The sequence below is a fragment of the Phocoena sinus genome, chromosome 9, assembly GCF_008692025.1.
Source record: "Phocoena sinus isolate mPhoSin1 chromosome 9, mPhoSin1.pri, whole genome shotgun sequence".
In the NCBI taxonomy this organism is placed as follows: Eukaryota; Metazoa; Chordata; class Mammalia; order Artiodactyla; family Phocoenidae; genus Phocoena; species Phocoena sinus.
Genome location: NC_045771.1, coordinates 68,741,446 through 68,760,357, shown reverse-complemented (window position 1 = coordinate 68,760,357; position 18,912 = coordinate 68,741,446). Strand labels below are relative to the sequence as shown.

The 18,912-nt window shown below is 34.3% G+C and overlaps 1 protein-coding gene across 1 annotated transcript in view; it reads left to right on the top strand.

The window, feature by feature from the left end:
* Positions 1-18,912, top strand: part of AGMO (alkylglycerol monooxygenase) — a 385,663-nt gene that overhangs the window by 228,687 nt on the left and 138,064 nt on the right. The window contains exon 14 of the mRNA XM_032643037.1: positions 898-1,003. Within this exon, the coding sequence (XP_032498928.1) occupies positions 898-1,003 (106 nt within the window). The remainder of the gene's footprint in view (positions 1-897; positions 1,004-18,912) is intronic.

Sequence of the window (18,912 nt, the reverse complement as noted above, 5' to 3'; positions counted from 1 at the left end):
AAATACCATTTGTCTTTTATGAAAATATTTAATTATACAATAAATGTTGGTTGACTGTTATATGAAATGTATTTTAATCCGATAAAGTAGCTGTTCATTCCTATTATTATAAGGCAATTTAGAAATGCCTATCTGTGTGACCCTCAACTCCATTTTAAATACATATACCTATTTTATATGTTAGAGTTTGAATTTCAAGAATACTATATATAACGAAAATATTCATCACAAAATGATTAATAAAGATCTATGCTGCCTATCATGTTAGACTTAACTACACATTGTCATGTTCCCAATATTTCATAATTCGAGCATTCATTATTTTAGAGTACTGTCGTTAACTATATCAGTCATCCTAAGAAGTCATCTATTAAATGAAGTTTGAAGGTATTGGGTCAGTGAGGGGAGTCTAGTCTTGAAACCCTAGAAATTTAGTTGTCTAATATTTTATTTATTAGTTGAAAATGTTTCACCCTAATTCACAAACTAAGCAATAAATTGATAAAGAATAGATTTTCCTTAAAAGATGCATTTTGTGTCTTAGTTTAATGCCTTTTTTCAAGCAGCTTCAGAGGCACATGCTCCTCAAATATATTAAAATACTATGTGTTTCTTGAAAATTAAAATAAGTATATATCACTCTATTAATTATACCAGGTAATAAAGAGCATATTTAAAGCTAACGCATGTAGGGCTTCCCCGGTGGCGCAGTGGTTGAGAGTCTCCCTGCCAATGCAGGGGACACGGGCTTGTGCCCCAGTCCAGGAAGATCCCACATGCGTCCGGAGTCTGTGCTCCGCAACGGGAGAGGCCACAACAGTGAGAGGCACGCGTACCGCAAACAAAACAAAACAAAACAAAATAAAGCTAATGCATGTAAATGACATTTTATTTCAGACCTAAGGCAGCTGTTCTGGAAGCTTTCCGTTGCTTGGTGTTCCTAATGCTGTGTAGATTGGGTCATCTGAAGTCTTTCATCCCTCCTTTGTCATTTGCTTTTGAGGTAAGATATTTGCTTTAGGTAGCTATAGCAGGATTAAACATCTGTTGCATATTTAATTCATTCATTCAACAATGTTTTTGTCTATTTATTTTGTGACTAGTATTTGTGGGAAATTTTTACCCATTCACTTACTTGCCAGTACTTATTTGTTGTGTCACCTTGAGCTAGTTAATATTGTTGAGTCTCAGTTGTTTGTTCTCTAAATTTGGATTGATACTATTAACCTTCATAAAGTGGTTGGACAAATTGCATTGCATGATGTTTATAAAGAAAGTAGGCCGGGTAGTTGTTTCTCAACAAGTGGTAGAAGTGACTTTACAAAAAGTTTTTGGCAGAGTCTCTGCCATTTGAGATTTTTCTTTTTAGGCTGTTAAAGTGAAAATTGTGTCTAGGATGTTTTGTTAATTACTTAAGAGAGTTAATAATTCTATAGAAATAAAATCATTAATGTAATTGAGATTTTTCTACAACTGAAAAATATGTTTAATTTGACCTGTTAGGATTAAAACTTATCTTCCAAGAACACTGAACTTTTGCATTCATATTTATGATTTTGAATCTTAGATAACTGTTAAAAAACATAATTGTCATCACTATTGTTTTAATGGACATGGTTTTATTCTTTTAAATCAAGGGCTATATTGTTTAACTTTGGTGCTGAGCAACCCACCAACATCCTCGGAATGTGCATTGTATAACCTTATTTAAGCATGAAACGTAGATGCTAATATTCTCTCCAGTGTTAATGGAAAACTGAAAGAGACACTTTCATAATTGAGTAATAATTATAAGTTGGGACAGACGCTTTGGAAGACAATTCAGTGATACTTATCAAATTACAGATACTCATACCCTTTGACCCAGCGTTCCACTCCAAGGAATTTGTGCTACACAAATGATACGCTCACACGTGTGCAAACTGATGTATATGCAAAGTTAGTCATTTGTAATGGAATGACTGAAAACAACCTAATAGCCATTAATAGGGAACTGCTTAAATTTTGTGGTTCACTCACAAAGTAGAATATGCATTTACCAATGGAAAGAGCAAAGTTTTTAATACCAGTATGGAGCATTTATAAAAAATACATATATATTTGATCTTGCTGCATCATGTGTGTATATATTAAACAGAGAGAGAGAGGGGAAAAGAGAGAAAGAGAAAGAAAGAGAATAAAACTTGAAACAGGAGAATTTGTGAAGTATGCTACCATACAAGGCATATAAGTATAAAAATGAAGAAGGGGAGTTATATGCATATAAATGTACAAATATTTTTACATGTATGTAAATGTATCCAGAAATATAAACAAGATCCTTACACGTGGTTGCTTGTGGGAAAGTGAATTGTGTGACTAGAAGAAAAGAATAGGGGGAAGATTCTTCATTAAGTTAATATTTTTTGGTACCTTAAAATTTCTGAACCATGTAAATATATTCCCAATTTTTAAAAAATCTAAATTAAAAAAATGAAGTATTAAATCTTAGTACCAGGATCTTGGATATCATCTAATCTAACATATATATTTAAATAGGCATTAAATAAAGTTAATATGTCTACATGTATTTTGTTTCTTGAGGTTACAACCTAAAATCAAAATAAAGAAGCATAAATTGTACATGTTTAATGAAGTTTAGAAATATAAATGCAAAAAAAACCCCTTAAAAATAAAAAAAACATCATTTTCACATTTTATATGAGGGAAGCCCTTCTAATTGGAGGCATGAAGGAGAGTAATTCCATTTAATGAACCTACTCTTGGGTATATTGTGGTAGTTTATCTTAAATGCTCCAGAACAAAGAGAGAAGGTAGGTTCTTTAAGTTGTCCGTGTTGCAAACGTGAAAAGAAATAGTTACAAAAAACACTGGGGTTTGTGATGGTGGGATAGTGAAGGGCAGTGTAGTGTGTCCAGCTTTTGAGGGTGATGAACTCTAGGGGTGAAATGCTATCTGTTTACTTAAATTAGTCAGTAGGTGAAAGCGAATGTTAGGACTTGAGCTTTGAAGCCATATTGTCTGAATTTGATTCCTGGCTCAGGGACTTACTTTCGGTGTGTCCTTGGGCAGTTATTTGATCACTTAAATATTCTTGGCCTTAACTTCCTCATCTGTAAAGGAATAAACTAATAATGTCTATCAAATAGGGTTTTGAGAATTAAATGAGATAATCTATGTAAGAGATTTAGTACAGTGCTCAACACATAGTACATGCTTAATAAATGTTAGGTGCTATTATTATTATTTTATATGAGCTTAAGGATCCCTTGAAATAATTTTTTGGCTTGCCACGAGATCCAAAAGTCAAGTTTGGGAACTACTGACATAGGGGTTGGGAAGGAGAAACAATGTTGAACTTAATGTTATGGTAATGGATTCTTAGCCTGACACTCACTTTTTTGGACATTGGACTCTGCCTCAGGTCGTTCACCTGTAAAATAGGTTTAACGAGAGCTAATACGCATAGAGCTCATACTGTCTTCTAAAAGACTTACCTGCATTATTTCGTTTAGTCTTCATATCAAACTTATGATGTGATTACTATTATTATTTTCATAATGGAAAACTGAGTAACAGGTTGAATCACTTGTTTGAATTCACATAGGTAATATGTAGACAAGTCAGGATACAGCAAAGGCAGTCTGACACCATAGCTCTTGATCACTAAGCAATGTTTTCTTCCATGTATTGATAGCAGTACTCACCTACCTCAAGGGGTTTAGATGAAATTTCAGATGCAGTGTAACAAAAGTACCTTGAAAAATGTGGAGAGCTAAAAGGTCTTATCCATTTAGCTGCAAAGTGCTCTGAAAAGACTAATAGTTTGAATAAGTTACCTCTGAATTATCTTTGGTTTATGATTCAAGGAAGGGAGGACCATGGCCAAATCTTTCAAGCTGCTTACCTGTTCTTTCCAGAAAGGCACACACATGGCCAATTCTTCAAGAACAGATATTGCCTGTGATTTGCCACTAAAACGTTTCCTTAAAGTGGTATAATAATGATGTCTACTCCATGTGGCATGGTGGAAAAATTAAATGACACAAAGGAAGAACATAGGAAGCACTTGATACATTTTAATTATCATTATTCATATTACTATTATTACTGCTATTATTGTTGTTATAAAAAGTATTTGTACTACTATTATCATTATTAAAATATTATTATTATTAGCCACTGAATTTCCGAGGTTAAACCTGAATAAGTCTTCTCTGACCAGAGGTCAATGACTATGTGGTAAAGACTGGGCAAGTATTTTATTATCAACATTTTTACCTGTGAAATAGGCTTTTTTCCACTTCTTTTTAAAGTTCAAAAATTTAAAAATTAAAACCAGTTACCAAATCTTGTTTCCTAACTGTGAATTTCAAATTTGTGTTTTCCTAACATTTTTATTTCTTAGAACTTTATGTAAATCTTTGCCATTTATCAAAGCTTTACTAAAACTGTTCTTTGCACCCCACAAGTTGTACAGAAACCTAATGAATGGCCTCAGTGACTCCATTCAATATGAATTAGAACTGACTGACTAGGAGTGATTATTCTACAAGGACACAGTGTTCTCATCATTTTTCTTTGAATCTATCATTAGAATCAGAGACATTGAAGCAATTAATCCTCTTTCCTTTATAAATCAATGTTGTACGTATTGCCAACATCAGCTTGTAGCCCGATGACTCTTCTCTGTTTATCTCGAAGGCTGGTTGGAGATTGTCTGTTATATTGCTTTATTATGTAAGCCAAATTCCATAGTTGTGCATGACAACAGTCCTATGTTAAACAAGCGTACTGCTGACCACACCTGTTCAGCTAAAAACACATACACACAAGCACACACAGACTGAAAAAGTGATCTTAAATTATTTTTCACTTATATTATAAAAGAGCTCTTAGGTAGGTAGTTACAATTCTGAGTCAGAAATACAAGGTATGAATCTGATCCTGTGACTTCCATGTGGAAGTTTTATTCCCTTTAGCTTGGATCCACGAGAACATTAAGTAAGGGTGTGGTGCTCTTGCCATTTATAAATAAAATTTACTGGTATACAAAAGCATAGTTGTCTATCTAGTGCATGAAATGATTAGTCCATGCCTTTGTACATTTCTTTTTGGATAGATCAATCAATATCTTGACTGACTCACATACTTTTTTAAAAACTTGCTGTTTTATGTATAAGAAATTCGACAGAAAACCAATCACCTCACTGTTTCATTCACTCATTTCTCACTCACATAAGCAACACGTATTTTTTTTCTGCTGGCTCAGGTACAATTTGTTTTTTCTAAGATCATCTATGAATTTGTGATTGATTTAACTTGCATCAGTAGCTTTAAACGTGTCTAACCTGAAAGACACTTAAAGAAAAGATAGCAAGGTCAAAGATCAATAAATATTTTGATAAGTATAGGGGTATATAAGATAATGGGAAATACTTGTTTGCATATATTTTGATACTATATATATTTTGTTTCACATAACTTTTTATTTAATTGAGGAGATAGTTTAGGGTACTGGAAAAAGCATTGGCTTTGAAGTCACACAAATCTAAGTGCCATTTCCAGCTCTGCCGATTGGTTGTATGGCCTTGAGGGATTACCTAAAATAACCACACCTTCGTTCCCTCAACAAAAAGGAGAATAAAAAACGTATGGAAGTTGTTTTTATATTCAAAGGAGTAAAGAGGATAGTCTGTAGAACCTACCATAATATCTGGCATGTAAGTAATAATTATATCCACTTATCTATGCCATATTCACACACACACTACATACACAAACTACATACACACATTTAAAACAATGTTTTGAGAACTAGGGCATTAAAAGCAATGAAAACAAAAACCTGAGAATAACTGCTTATTAGTTGATTCCTAAAGAACATGCAATGTCTATAAATTTAGACCTCAGAAAAACCCTAAATTCTTACAGTTTTTGCTTGAATCATTAAAATGCAAACACATCACTGTTAAATGGTGAACCAACTTATGTCTGCTGAAGATGTGCACAAGAGGGGAGTAGAATTTGAACAAGCAGAGGGGAAGGTGGAGAGCACTTGACTGAAGGGAGGTTACAGTGAAAGGTCTGGAAGCAGGGGTGGCCATGGACTGTTTGAGTGATGAGATGAAACTAGTGACAACAGCCCAAAGAGTGGATCCTGATAGGAGGTAAACACGTGCTCACAGAAGACAGAACCAGCCTGCCTAATGCTCTAAGTGGCAAAAAGAAACGTTTATTCAACACTTACTGAACGCCTGATCCAGCAAGAACATAGCAAAACCTTCCCTTTGTGAGCTCGATTTTAATCAGTGTATTAATTTTTGATTGCTGTAAAAAAACTTACCATAAATTTAGTGGCTTAAAACAACACACATTTACTGTCTAACAGTTTCCATGGGTCAGGAAGTCAGACACAGTTTCATTCTATGCTCTCTGCTCGGGATCTCAAAAGGCTGCATTTCAGGTGTCCACTAGATTGTGTTCTCATCTGGAGGCTTATCTATGGAAAAATCCATTTCCAGGCTCACTCAGGTTGTTGACAGAATTCATTTCCTTGCAGCTGTAGGACTTAGGGCCCCACTTTCTGTGGCTTTTGACTGGAGGCTGCCCTGAGGTCCCAGAGGCCGCCTGCAGGTCCCTGCCATGTGGGCTTCCTCTGCACGGCCTTCTACTTCATCAAACCCCAAAGAGAAACTCTTGCTTCAGGAAGGGCTCAGGGCCTCTTTGAAGGATTTTTACGCGATTCAGCCAGGCTCATCCAGGATACTCTACTTTTATCAAATGAAAAAGTAGATGTCCTCTTAGTGCCCTGACCACATTTTCTACTCCTTTCCTTCTTGCTTGCTTAGTTCCAGGCATGTGCAGTGTTCTAGAAACATGCTCAGTATACCCTGCCTCAGTACCTTTGCTCTTGATTTTACCTTTGCCTGCTCTTTCCCAGGAATCCACAGGACTTTTGCCCTCATATCAGGTCTTACCTGAAATGCCACCAGCCTTCCTTGGGTACCATTTTTGTTGTTGTTGTTATTTTCTAATTTTGCCTCGTCCACCCCTGATTTAATTTTCCCCTTAGTATTTATATGTATATAAGTATTTGTCTGAATTATTGTCCGTACTCTCTCCAACTGTGGCAGACAGAACCTTGAGTGACACCATAATCCCTGCCTCTGCTGTTTATGACCTGTCAGCCTATATAATCCCCTCCCCCAGAATACGGGTGAGACTTGTGAATGCTTCTAGCCAATAGAATATGGTAAAGACTTCAGCATTTATTTGTTGATTCAGTAAATGTTGAGTGAACACTGACAGCACCTACTCCACAGCTATAATCACCCAAATGGGAGAGAGCAAGTTGTTGGAATTTTCACCTTACATAGAATGCTGAATTAAATATTGAATACTTCAAATAACAAGGCATGCATATTCACATGTCCCTTGTTATCCAAATGGTTGATCAAATGCGTGTGTCTGGAAGTGAAGGGAGGTCTAGCAGTTCTTAGCAGCATCATGTTTCATGGAGTCTTCCTTTCTTCTTTTTAGTAAAATTCAACCTTCTTTGCTGTTTAAGTTATCTGTTCCTACAAAACAAACCAACCCCAAATTTAATGTCTTAAAATAATGAAGATTTATTATTTCTCACAATTCTGTGGTGTTTCTACTGCTGTTTTAATGTAGGCTCACGCATCAGGCTGTATTCAGCTTAAGGGTCAGCTGGGCTGAATGTACACAAGGGTCACATGAGGGGATGTCCATTTTGGCTGTTGATGGGAACACCTTTATTTTCACTCCACAAGACCTCTCTCCAGTGGACCAGACCAGGTTTTTAACCTGGCAATTTCAGGATCATGACAACTAAATCTGCCACACTTCTTGAAGCCTAGGCTCTGGAACTCAAAAAGTGTCATTTCTTCCATATTCCATTGGTCAAAGAACATCACTAGGCCAGCCATTGTTCAAGGAGTAGAAAGATAGACTCCATCTCTTGATTAGAAGAGCAGGCAATTATAAAAGGGTATGATGAATTTATGGCCATTATCTAATCTACCACACTTGGGTTTTATATTATTTAGGTTCATCTCACAATGATGATTAGTATATCACAGGATGTAGACATATTTGCCTGAAGCCATCTTAGTTGGTTCATTTCAGCTGTATATCTGTTCTCATTATGAATGTGGAGAATAGACTGCACCCAACTTTTTTTCATGAAATATATGCTAGTCTGCCATAAACATACTTACGGATTTATGTGGAAAAATAACACGCGCAGGCACGCACACACGCGTGCGCGCGCGCGCACACACACACACAGACTTATGATATTCGATATAGAGCAGTTTTGACTAATCTATTTCAGTATTATTCAAACCTCAAATATTTTTATCAACCGTACAAAGTTTGCATTTATGAAAAGTACCTATATGTTTTAAATAATACTTTCTTCATATCAACTCATAATTTTTCCATTATAGTATTTATTATACATTAAATTATATAAAATAGTTTTTAAAAGACAGAATGAAAACCACCTGCCTTAAAAGTAAATATTACAATACCAGTGAAGTATTGTTAACACTGTGATGTGCTACCTGGGTGATCCTACTCTATATCACACTCCCACAGATACTACCATTGTTTTGTACTTTGTGTTTATCATTGTCATGCTTTTTCTAAACAAATTCTAATTTTTTCATATATTCTTAACTTTATCACTAAGCAATATTTGATTTATTTAAAAACTTTGAGTAGAACAAAATATCATATATGTATAGTTTCCTGCAATTTCCTTTAATTTACTGAACGTTTTGTTTCTGAAATATAGCCTTTTTATTGCATGTATTTGTACTTTATGTACATTGTATGACTATATCCAATATCCATTCTCTAATGTTTGTTTCTAGCTTTTACTTTCACAATGCTGCAATGAAAATTCGTGCACAGGTCTTGTAGTGCACATGGCATATATGTAGTTTCTCTGGGGTTATACAAGTAGATGTGGAATTGTTGGATTGTAGGATGTGGCCCGTTTATATTCCTAAGAGAACGCTAATTTGTTTTCCAAAGTTATTGTAAAATTTACCACTAAAAGAGTATAAATTCCCTCCCCAAAGTCAGAATTGTCAGCTTTCTTAACTTTTGTTCATCTGGGGGATTAAATGATATCTCATTGTATTCCTAATTACCATCTTCTTGTTTATTACTGAAGATGATCATTATTTCATCTTCATTGGTTATTTATGTTTCTTTTCCAGTGATATGCACTTGCATATCATTTACCCAGTTTTTCTATTTGGTTGTTATTTAGTTCTTCTGCTTTTTAGAAATTCTGTGTACGATACCATTCCTTCATCATTTATATTTGTTAAAAGTATCTTTCCTCAGCTTGTAGTTTGTCTCATTGCCCCTGGATTGAACTCAGATAGGTTTTATTTCCACAGAGTAATGCCATATAATAGTATACTACCTCCACACATAAACATGATACTACCATTCGTTATTATGAACTCTGATAAACATATACTTTTTCTTATATACATAGTGCTAAATATATCCAGCTACAGTTTTTCCTGTAACTACCAGTATAAGCCTATATGAATCTTGGACAGGGTTATGAATCTAGTCTATAATTATGCAAAAATAAAAAGCTAACATATAATATGAAGTTTAATTCCACAAGCCTGACTTCTTTAGCAAGGTTTATGGGCTGTTTGAATTTTAAATACATAGATCAGAATTTCCCCTATCCTTTTTTAGGAGAAAGTACTCAAAGTTACTTCAGAATCTTTACATTATATCAAAACTGCTAAAATACTGAAATGCTCCTATGTCCATAATGCTACATTACAGAGAATATATGAGTCTTCTATTAAACAACCCAAATATTAGCCATTATTTCCTGTACATTAGCTATTTATCCAATAGGTGAATATAAGCCAGTTCACCAGCCAGATCACAGTTCTAGAATGTAATCCCTTTTGTACTCTTTAAATTAAGAAATTTGAAAATAACCTGCATGTGACATATTAGAGTATATGTTTTATAAGACATAAGAGATTTTTATTTTTAGGAAAATATGCAACATTCATGGAATAGTATAAAATACACAAGCATTGAGATTATTAGCAAATTTCCTTTAGATTTTTTTGCGTGTTCATATAAGAAAGTTTTTCACTCTTCTGCCTTCACCTCTAATTCAATTTAAGTATCATTGCCACTTTCTTTTAAAATGTTTTTATTCTTTCACCCTCCCTTATATTCCTTGCATTTTTATTATCTAAAGATATAAAATTTTCAACGTATAGCACATACAAACAGCAAATACTCTGTTCCAGGTCCTGTGCAGAGAGCTTTATGTGTGTAAACTCATTGACAGTGCACATGTATCTCTCATGTCCATTCATATACTGTTCTATAAGAGTGGAAAGAACATAAGTAATGCATTGATTGTGGAGCAGGATTAGTAGCAAGTGAAAATAAACTGATTGGGGTGATTTATATGAGGCTCCTTTTTAAAAACTCCTCTCCACTGCCTGTGTTTTTTCTAGAAATAATTACTTTTTCTTTCTATGAGCAACAAAATACTTGGTAACCAAAATAAAACAATATTAGAATATAGTACTGCTTTTTTTGTTTTACGATAGCACAAAGAGACTACATTTGACACAGTGGATTGTAGATGATCACGTTAAAATTCCTGAAATTTACTGGCCCTAGTATGAGATTTTTAAAATAAATTTTGAATCTACATACAAGAAAATATTAATCCCTGATCGTTTTCTATGTATCATATTTTCCTATTAAGATGGTTAAAAATTAAGAGATATAAATATATCTTATATTTTTACCCACCTGTCCCTTCTCCCTTAGGCTTTTATTTGAAAAGTACTAGCCTGGGCATCTACAAAATATGGTTGCTTTTGCAAATACTTTATCTTCAAGGAAATTTTCACCATCAAGCACTTTTTCCCACATTTTAATACTATATGAATTATGAGGAACACTAATTTTACGTATTTCTGTTAACTTATACTCAAATCATCAAAGCATAGGTATTTTATGAACATTTTACATCGTAACATATTGTTTTTAAAAAATATTTTAAATGCCTTTCTTTTTGTTTAGTTTTTGTTTCCTTGCTTTTGCTTTTTGCTTGTTTCACTTCTCTTGTTTGAAAACAGGAAGTGATTACTTGCCCAGAGATTAACTAGAAGAGAAAACATGTTGAATTTATTTCGATATCACAAACTTTGGAATTTTGAGTGATTTCTAAAATGGATACCATCTCTCTTAATTATACTGCTTAGATAAAAACAAAAATTTAGGAATGTTAGAAGTCTAGCGTTCTGCATCGCCCCTTCCTGACCACTGAACCAGTTTCCATCCTGTTGACTCACATCACTCTACATTTCTCATGGCTGTCCTTTTACCTGACTTATTTGTGGGTATAATCTACCAATGTCAGCGTAGTGAATTACGAGCAGCAGCTTAAGGTAAACATCATTTACTCATAAGAAATTATTTCCACATCACCTTGGTTTTCGACTTGGCATTAAAAAAAAAAAGAAATCCTGTCCCTTTTTATAATCACCTGTTTTACATTTGAAATAACAAAGAGCCTCGAATTTTGCCTTCTCTAGTCTGAGTGTGCCGTGAGCTGTGCTATGATTTATGACCTGAGCATCCAACACTCTCCATATACACTAACAAGATGGCCCACTGCGTTTGAAATATATCCCCCAAATGAAAGCAAACACAGCCTTGTGATATAAAGCCTTGTCTTCATGCAAGGAATTAAACATACACAAGTTCTAATTTTTAGTCTTTCTTTTTGCATTGCCTTTAAGAATGGCTAAAATAAGTTAAGATCCATGGGTGGACAGGATTTCACACAGTAGATGAGGGTTCTAAGGGGAATCCTGACCCTGAGAAAAAGGTGCAGGGATACTTGGCAGAATGTCAGCATGGTTTCCACTAGTACATGACAGGGACTCATTATGGGCTTGCTGTTGCCTGTAAGCTGGTTTCACTACCATCAACTATGAGGCCAGAATGCCTGGTTCCAGATGCTCTCACCAATTGACCGTAAAATTGCTATGCATTTCTGGCCAAACCCAAGATTTTAAAAGCTCCCCTTCCCCTCCCCTCAACACCCTAACCCCCAATTCCCTCTAAAAAGCTGCTCATTATTCTTCCTTTGCCCCCTGATCTCAGCAAAAGAAATACTTCTGGAATCAATTAGAAATGTCTGCCCTTGATGAGGTTTGCACGTGAGTTTGGAGTTGTGAGGCTTTGATAGTGGCAGCCAACAGCTGCAGTTTCAGGTGGTAAAATCTAAGAAGGAATTTTCCAGGGTTTATTTACCATCATAAAAATTTTAAAAATAGGCAAGACACGTTAGGAGACTGTCTCATATGCCTTTGAAAATGAAGTTAAATTTGGATTATATATTTATTTTATCTACAGTGAGCAAACTGGAGATCTCTGATTGGGGGAATCTTTCCATTGCTTTAATAGATTGTGTCAAATGGTTATAAATTCTGGAAATGGGGATCTCCTTTCTGAAGGTTAATGGTAAAAGAACATCTGTTATTTCTTCTGTCATATTAATTGCTTGACAACTAAAGATAGTCAAGGTTAAGGGAAATCAAAACCCATCTTCTGAAAATAATGTGAATTAATACTGTGTAATACGTTTGCCTGCTCTTTTTCTCTCTAGCTATATGTGTATATGTTATTTAATAAAAACTATAATAAGAACTTTTTTCCTTTTTAACCATAGTATTTGGTAAGCTTTTATTAATGCTCATTTGATAAGATGCTATAAGCTTCTTTTTATATTTTGTGTCCAATTAAAGCACATCAGCTATTGTAGCATGAAAATGACATGATTTTCCTAAAGCCAAATTAAAAGGCAAAGTTAACACAGGTATTCAAATTATCACTGGGCACATGTCCGTTTCTTTCCTTAAGTACATGACATGCTTCCTGGAAGTCTGCTTCTGTTTCTCCTGCTGGCTAAAAAGCAGAGAAAGTTTCAACGGTACATATTTAGCAATGAAATTTTCACTCATGCCTACAAGAAATATTACCAAATTTTTTTCTCAGAGGATCACCATTAAAAACAGAATTTTAGTTCCCAGAACTACCTATTACTTCTGTAGTCAAATGGAACTTTAAGCACCTGTTATTTCCTCTTAAAGTATTGCAATTTCTACTTATATAATGGTGGAGAGGTATGTAAAAGGAATTTTGTGTCTGTTTCTCTGGTAGTATCTTCATATTTAACGGCAACAGAGATAAGTTTAAATTTGCATTTTTATGAGAACTCTTATCACATGTGCAGACATCTGCCTACCGGTTAGTCTGGTTTCTAGATTGAAGTATATTAGTTAGTAAAACTAAATGAATAAATTACTGTATTATCAAGTGTACCTAATATATCATACAATTTTATTATATTCATGGAATAACTTTAAGTAGGCTGAAAAACTCAGTTGCTTAAAATACCTAATGTCACATGTATGCCACAATGTAATAAAGGTCAAAAAGACATATATTACCTAATAGTTTGCTGGGTAAAGTAGCATACCAACAGCAACAAAAACCAAAAGAAACAAGACTGAACAACTTAATTACCATCTTTCAAAAATAATGCCCCATTTATCCTTCTCAAGGTCCTCCATATGCTCTGCATGTTATTGGTGAGCCAAACTTCCTTTTACTGAGTAAAACAAAAAAAGCTATATGCAGCCTTTAAGAACATTTTAAAAGTTACCTCCTTGTGATCAACTTGTTACAGAAAGGAAAAGCTGACTAATTTGTTCATTCCTTTTCTCTGAGATGAAACATCCCGTGTGTTTTCTAAATATGTTCAGAACTAAGAGCAAAATCTGTCTGTTTGGTATTAAGCCCATTGATAGTTGCAAACCCGCTAATAACCATTTGGACATGCAATCTCAGAGAAAAGGATCTAGCTGATGGAGAATTACCACCTGACACCCTTACTTGTGACTCCTAAGTTTGCTGTTTAACTGGTATTATCTTCTCTTCACGCTTACATAATGGATCAGGGAATCAGCTGATACAGATTAAAAGCTAATATGGATTTTCAACACAGCTTATGCTGTGTTTTATATTATTCCTACCAAAATTCAATACTTGTAAGGAATTTGATCTAGTGTACGGCCCAAGAGAATACTACCTCTTTTAAATTGTGTTTGTTTATGACAGTGTCTGATACTGCCTCAGCCTAGCTTTGTACAAGTGTTTAAAATACTGTGATGAGATGGAGAAAAAACTGGCATCAGGTTCCAGACACATGGATGTTATGAATTAACAACATGAGGAAAGTCACTAAGTTCTCAGTTTCACCATCTGTAAAGTCAAGGGAATGAAGTTGATTTCTAAAGTTACTTCAATGTTTAAGGTTTCATACTGGCTATGTAATTTTTGAAAAACAGATTAAATAGATACTATTGGTTTACATTCATATGATAAATTCACTAAGAAGAGTGCGATTCTGAGGAATCTTTGGGAAATGAAGTATTGAGTCTATGAGATTTTTCAGTACATGATGTGTGAGAACATAAAAGATAGGCCTGGGGGCTTCCCTGGTGGCGCAGTGGTTGGGAGCCTGCCTGCTGATGCGGGGGACGCGGGTTCGTGCCCCGGTCTGGGAGGATCCCACATGCCGCGGAGCGGCTGAGCTTGCGCGTCCGGAGCCTGTGCTCCGCAACAGTGAGAGGCCCGCGTACCGCAAAAAAAAAAAAAAAAAAAAAAAAAAAAAAAGATAGGCCTGGGACAATAATAATCCTAATCGTGCTTTGCGAGAATTTAATTGCACCTGCATATAATCACCACTTCACCCTTTTCAACCTAGAGTCACTCCAAACAAATGAATAATCAAAACAGATTTTAAAAGTTTGCTTGCTATAAGTCCATTTTCCAGATAAGCTTTCTTACTGGTGATGATGGAGCTTGGAAGGGTTCCAGGCCAGTGGAAATGGAGTCAGGTCATTGGAGTGGGCTCGGAAACAAATCTGTGACTGGGAGAACACTGGATATTGAAATACTAATCCCAGCATCTATAATATAAATTGAAAGCAAGTCTTTAACAAGGCTCTCTGAGAATCCTTGTGCCAAAAACTGATAATAGCTGTGCATAGAGAGTGTTATCAATATTCAGCAACAGTGTTATTGTCAATGTGCCTAGAGTTAAGGCAACCAGAGGAATATATTCCTTCCACTTTGTTCTCCTAAAGTGTCAATTATAAATCACTGAGGTGTCACTCACAGAAAGAAGTCTCAATGTGAGACACATGAGTGGTTTACAATCAGCATGTGAAAGTGTTTAATCAAAATACATTAGTCAGATAACTTAGAAAAAACTTTGCTCTTCCATTTATTGTTAGTGATACTATGTGGAAATTGCAGTGCAAAAAAATATTTTCCTCAGTTTGCTAAATATTCTTCAGATGATTGCTGAAGGCTATGGATAATTTTGTATTAGATTTTCGTTTATTTTAAAACCAACAAGTAAAATGGTAGACTAATTTCAATGTGCAATGGTACTTTTAGCTCAGGCTTATTTCATTATTCCAGAGGAAAATCTTCATATGAAAATCAGGGAGATTCTTTATTTATATTTATCCTCAGTAATAATGGCCCTGAAAAAGTAGGTTATCTGACTGTATGAATACACAAATGTTACAAAGCAGCAAATGGAAGGGACTGTAGCCAAAGCTATAGTAGATTAATACATACTTGAGAATACCTGTTCCCAATTAACCATAGACTGTATTCCAGGTCATTACAGGTGTAAATATGACACCACCAAAAGAAACTAACAAAGCTTCAGTAACTGACCCTAAAGAAATGGAGATCTATGAACTGTCAAAGAATTCAGAATAATCTTCTTAAGGAAGTTTAGTGAACTACAAGAAGGCACAAACAGACAACTAGACAAAACTAGGAAAACAATGTATGAACAGAATGAGAAGTTTGACAAGGAAATAGCAACCATAAAAAAAAAAACAACAGAAAAACTAGAGTTGAAAAATACAAAACCTGAACTGAAGAATTCAATAGAGGTTTTCAAAAATAGATGTGACCACACAAAAGAAAGATTCATCTACCTAGAGGACAGGACATTTGAATTACCCAAAGGATCAAAAAAAATAAAAGAGAAAAAGAAAAAGTGAAGAAAGCCTACTATGGGAATGGTAATTACGGGATGCAATGAAAATATATAATATTTGCATTATGGGAATTCCAGAAGGAGAAGAGAAAGATGAAGGGATAGAATATTTAAAGCAACAGTGGCTGAAAACTACCCAAACATGGGGAGAGAAATGGACATACAGATCCATGAGGCCCAAAGGCTCCAAATAGGTTGAAACCATATAGGGCTAAATTGTCAAAAATCAAAGACAAAAAAATAATTTTAAGAGCAGCAAGAGAAGAGAAAAGTTATGTAGGAGGTAACCCCCATAAAAGTATCAGTGAATTTCTCAATAGAAACTATTCTGGCCAGGAGGGAATGGTATGACATATTCAAAATATTGAAAGAAAATAACTGTCAACTGAGAATTCTGTATCCAGTGAAGCTATTCTTCAGAAACAAAGTAGAGATAAAGACTCCTGAACAAACAAAAGCTAAGGGAATTCATTACCACAAGACCTGCCTTACAAAAAATGCTAAAGGGGGTTCTTTAGTGGAATTAAAATAACGCTAATTAACAACATAAAAACATAAAAGGGTAGCACAAATCTCACTGCTAATGGTAAATATATAGTCATAGTTAGATTTTGTAATATGACAATACTGGTGCATAACTCACAACTTTAGTTTAAAAGTTAAAAAAAGAACATGTAAAAATAACCATGACTACAAGTCTAATCTGTTTTAGTTATACAATATAAAAATATGTAAGTTGTAAAAAACAACATCCTAAAATATGAGGGGAAGAGAAGTGAAAGTGTAAAGTTTAGAAATTTTATTGAAGTTAAGCTGTTATCAATTTAAAATAGGCTGTTAAAATTCTAAGATATTTTATGTAAGCTTCACAGTAACCAGAAATGAAAATCCTATAGCAATTACACAAAAAAACTATAGACTATAAAGAAGTTAAAGCATACTGATAGCAAAAGACATCATGACACAAAACAGACAGCAGGGTAAAAAACAAGGAACAACGGCTCTATAAAACAAACAGAAAACAATTAACAAAACGGCAATTGTAAGTCCGTATCTATCGATAATTTCATATAAATGTAAATTGATTAAAATTTCTGATCAAAATTCATAGAATAGCTCAAATGGATAATAAAAACAAAATCCAACAATATGCCTACAAGAGATGCACTTTAGCCTTAGAGACACACATAGACAGAGAGTAAAGGGATGGACAAGATATTTCAAGCAAATGGTATCAAAATAAAAGCAGAAATAGCTATGCTCAGACAAAATAGACTTTAAACTAAAAATGGTAAAAAGAGACAAAATCATTATATAATTATAAAGAGCTCAATCCGTCAAGAAGATATAGCATTTATAAATATTTATGCATCCAACAGTAGAGCACCTAAATATATAAAGCAAAATCTAACAGAGCTAAAGGGAGAAGTAATCAGTAATACAATAATAGTTGGGGACTTTAATCCCCACTCTCAATAATGGATAGAATATCTATACAGAGAATCAATGAGGAAACAGTGATCTGAACAACACTATAGATTAAATGGATGTAACAGACATATACCAAACAGACACATACAAAACATTTTATCTGACAACAGTGGAATACATTCTTCTCAAGTGCACATGGAACATTTTCTAGGAAAGACCATATGTTAGGCCACAAAACAAGCCTTAGCAAATTCAAGAAGACTGGAATCATACCAGATATCTCCTCTGATCACAATGGCATGAAACTAGAAAGCAATAACAAGAAAAACACTGGAAAAATCATGAACACATGGAAATTAAACAACACTCTCCTGAATGACCGATGGGTTCAAGAAGAAATTACAGTGGAAATAAAAAAGTTTCTTGAGACAAATTAAAATGAAAACACAATATACCAGACTTATAGGATGCAGCAAAATCAGTTCTAAGAGGGAAGTTCGTAACAATAAGTGCATACATTAAGGAGCAAGAAAGACCCCAAATAAATAACCTAACTCTATACCTTAAGGAACTAGAAAACAGAGAACAAACTGAGCCCAAAATTAGCAGAAAAAAAAAGAAAAGAAATAATGAAGATTAGAGCAGAAATAAATGAAATAGAGAGCCAAAACAATAGAAAAGATTAATTAAAATAGATGATTCTTTAAAAAGCTAAACAAAACGGACAAACCTTTATCAAGACTAACCAAGAAAAAGGACCCAAATCAACAAAATTATAAATGTAAAAGGAGACATTACAACTGATACCACAGAAATTCAAGAGATCATAACAGGCTACTATGAACAACTATGTGCCAATAAACTATCAACCTAGAAGAAATGGAAAAAAAATTTTAGAAACATACAACTTATTAAGACTGAATCAGGGAGAAATAGAGAATATGAATAGAACAATTGTTAGTAAGGAGATTTAATCAGTAATCAAAAATCTCCCAACAAATAAAAGCCCAGGACCAGATGGCTTCATTGGTGAATTTTGCCAAACATTTAAAGAAAAATTAGCATCAATCCTTATCAAAATCTTCTCAAAATTGAAGTGGAGCGAACACTTCAAAACTCATTTTACAAGGCCAGAATTATTCTGATACCAAAACCAGAACAAGACATTACTAGGAAAGAAAACTACAGGCCAATATCCCTGATGAGTATAGATGCAAAAATTCTCCATCAAATACTAGCAAACCAAATTCAGCAGCATATTAAAAAGGTCATTTACCATGATC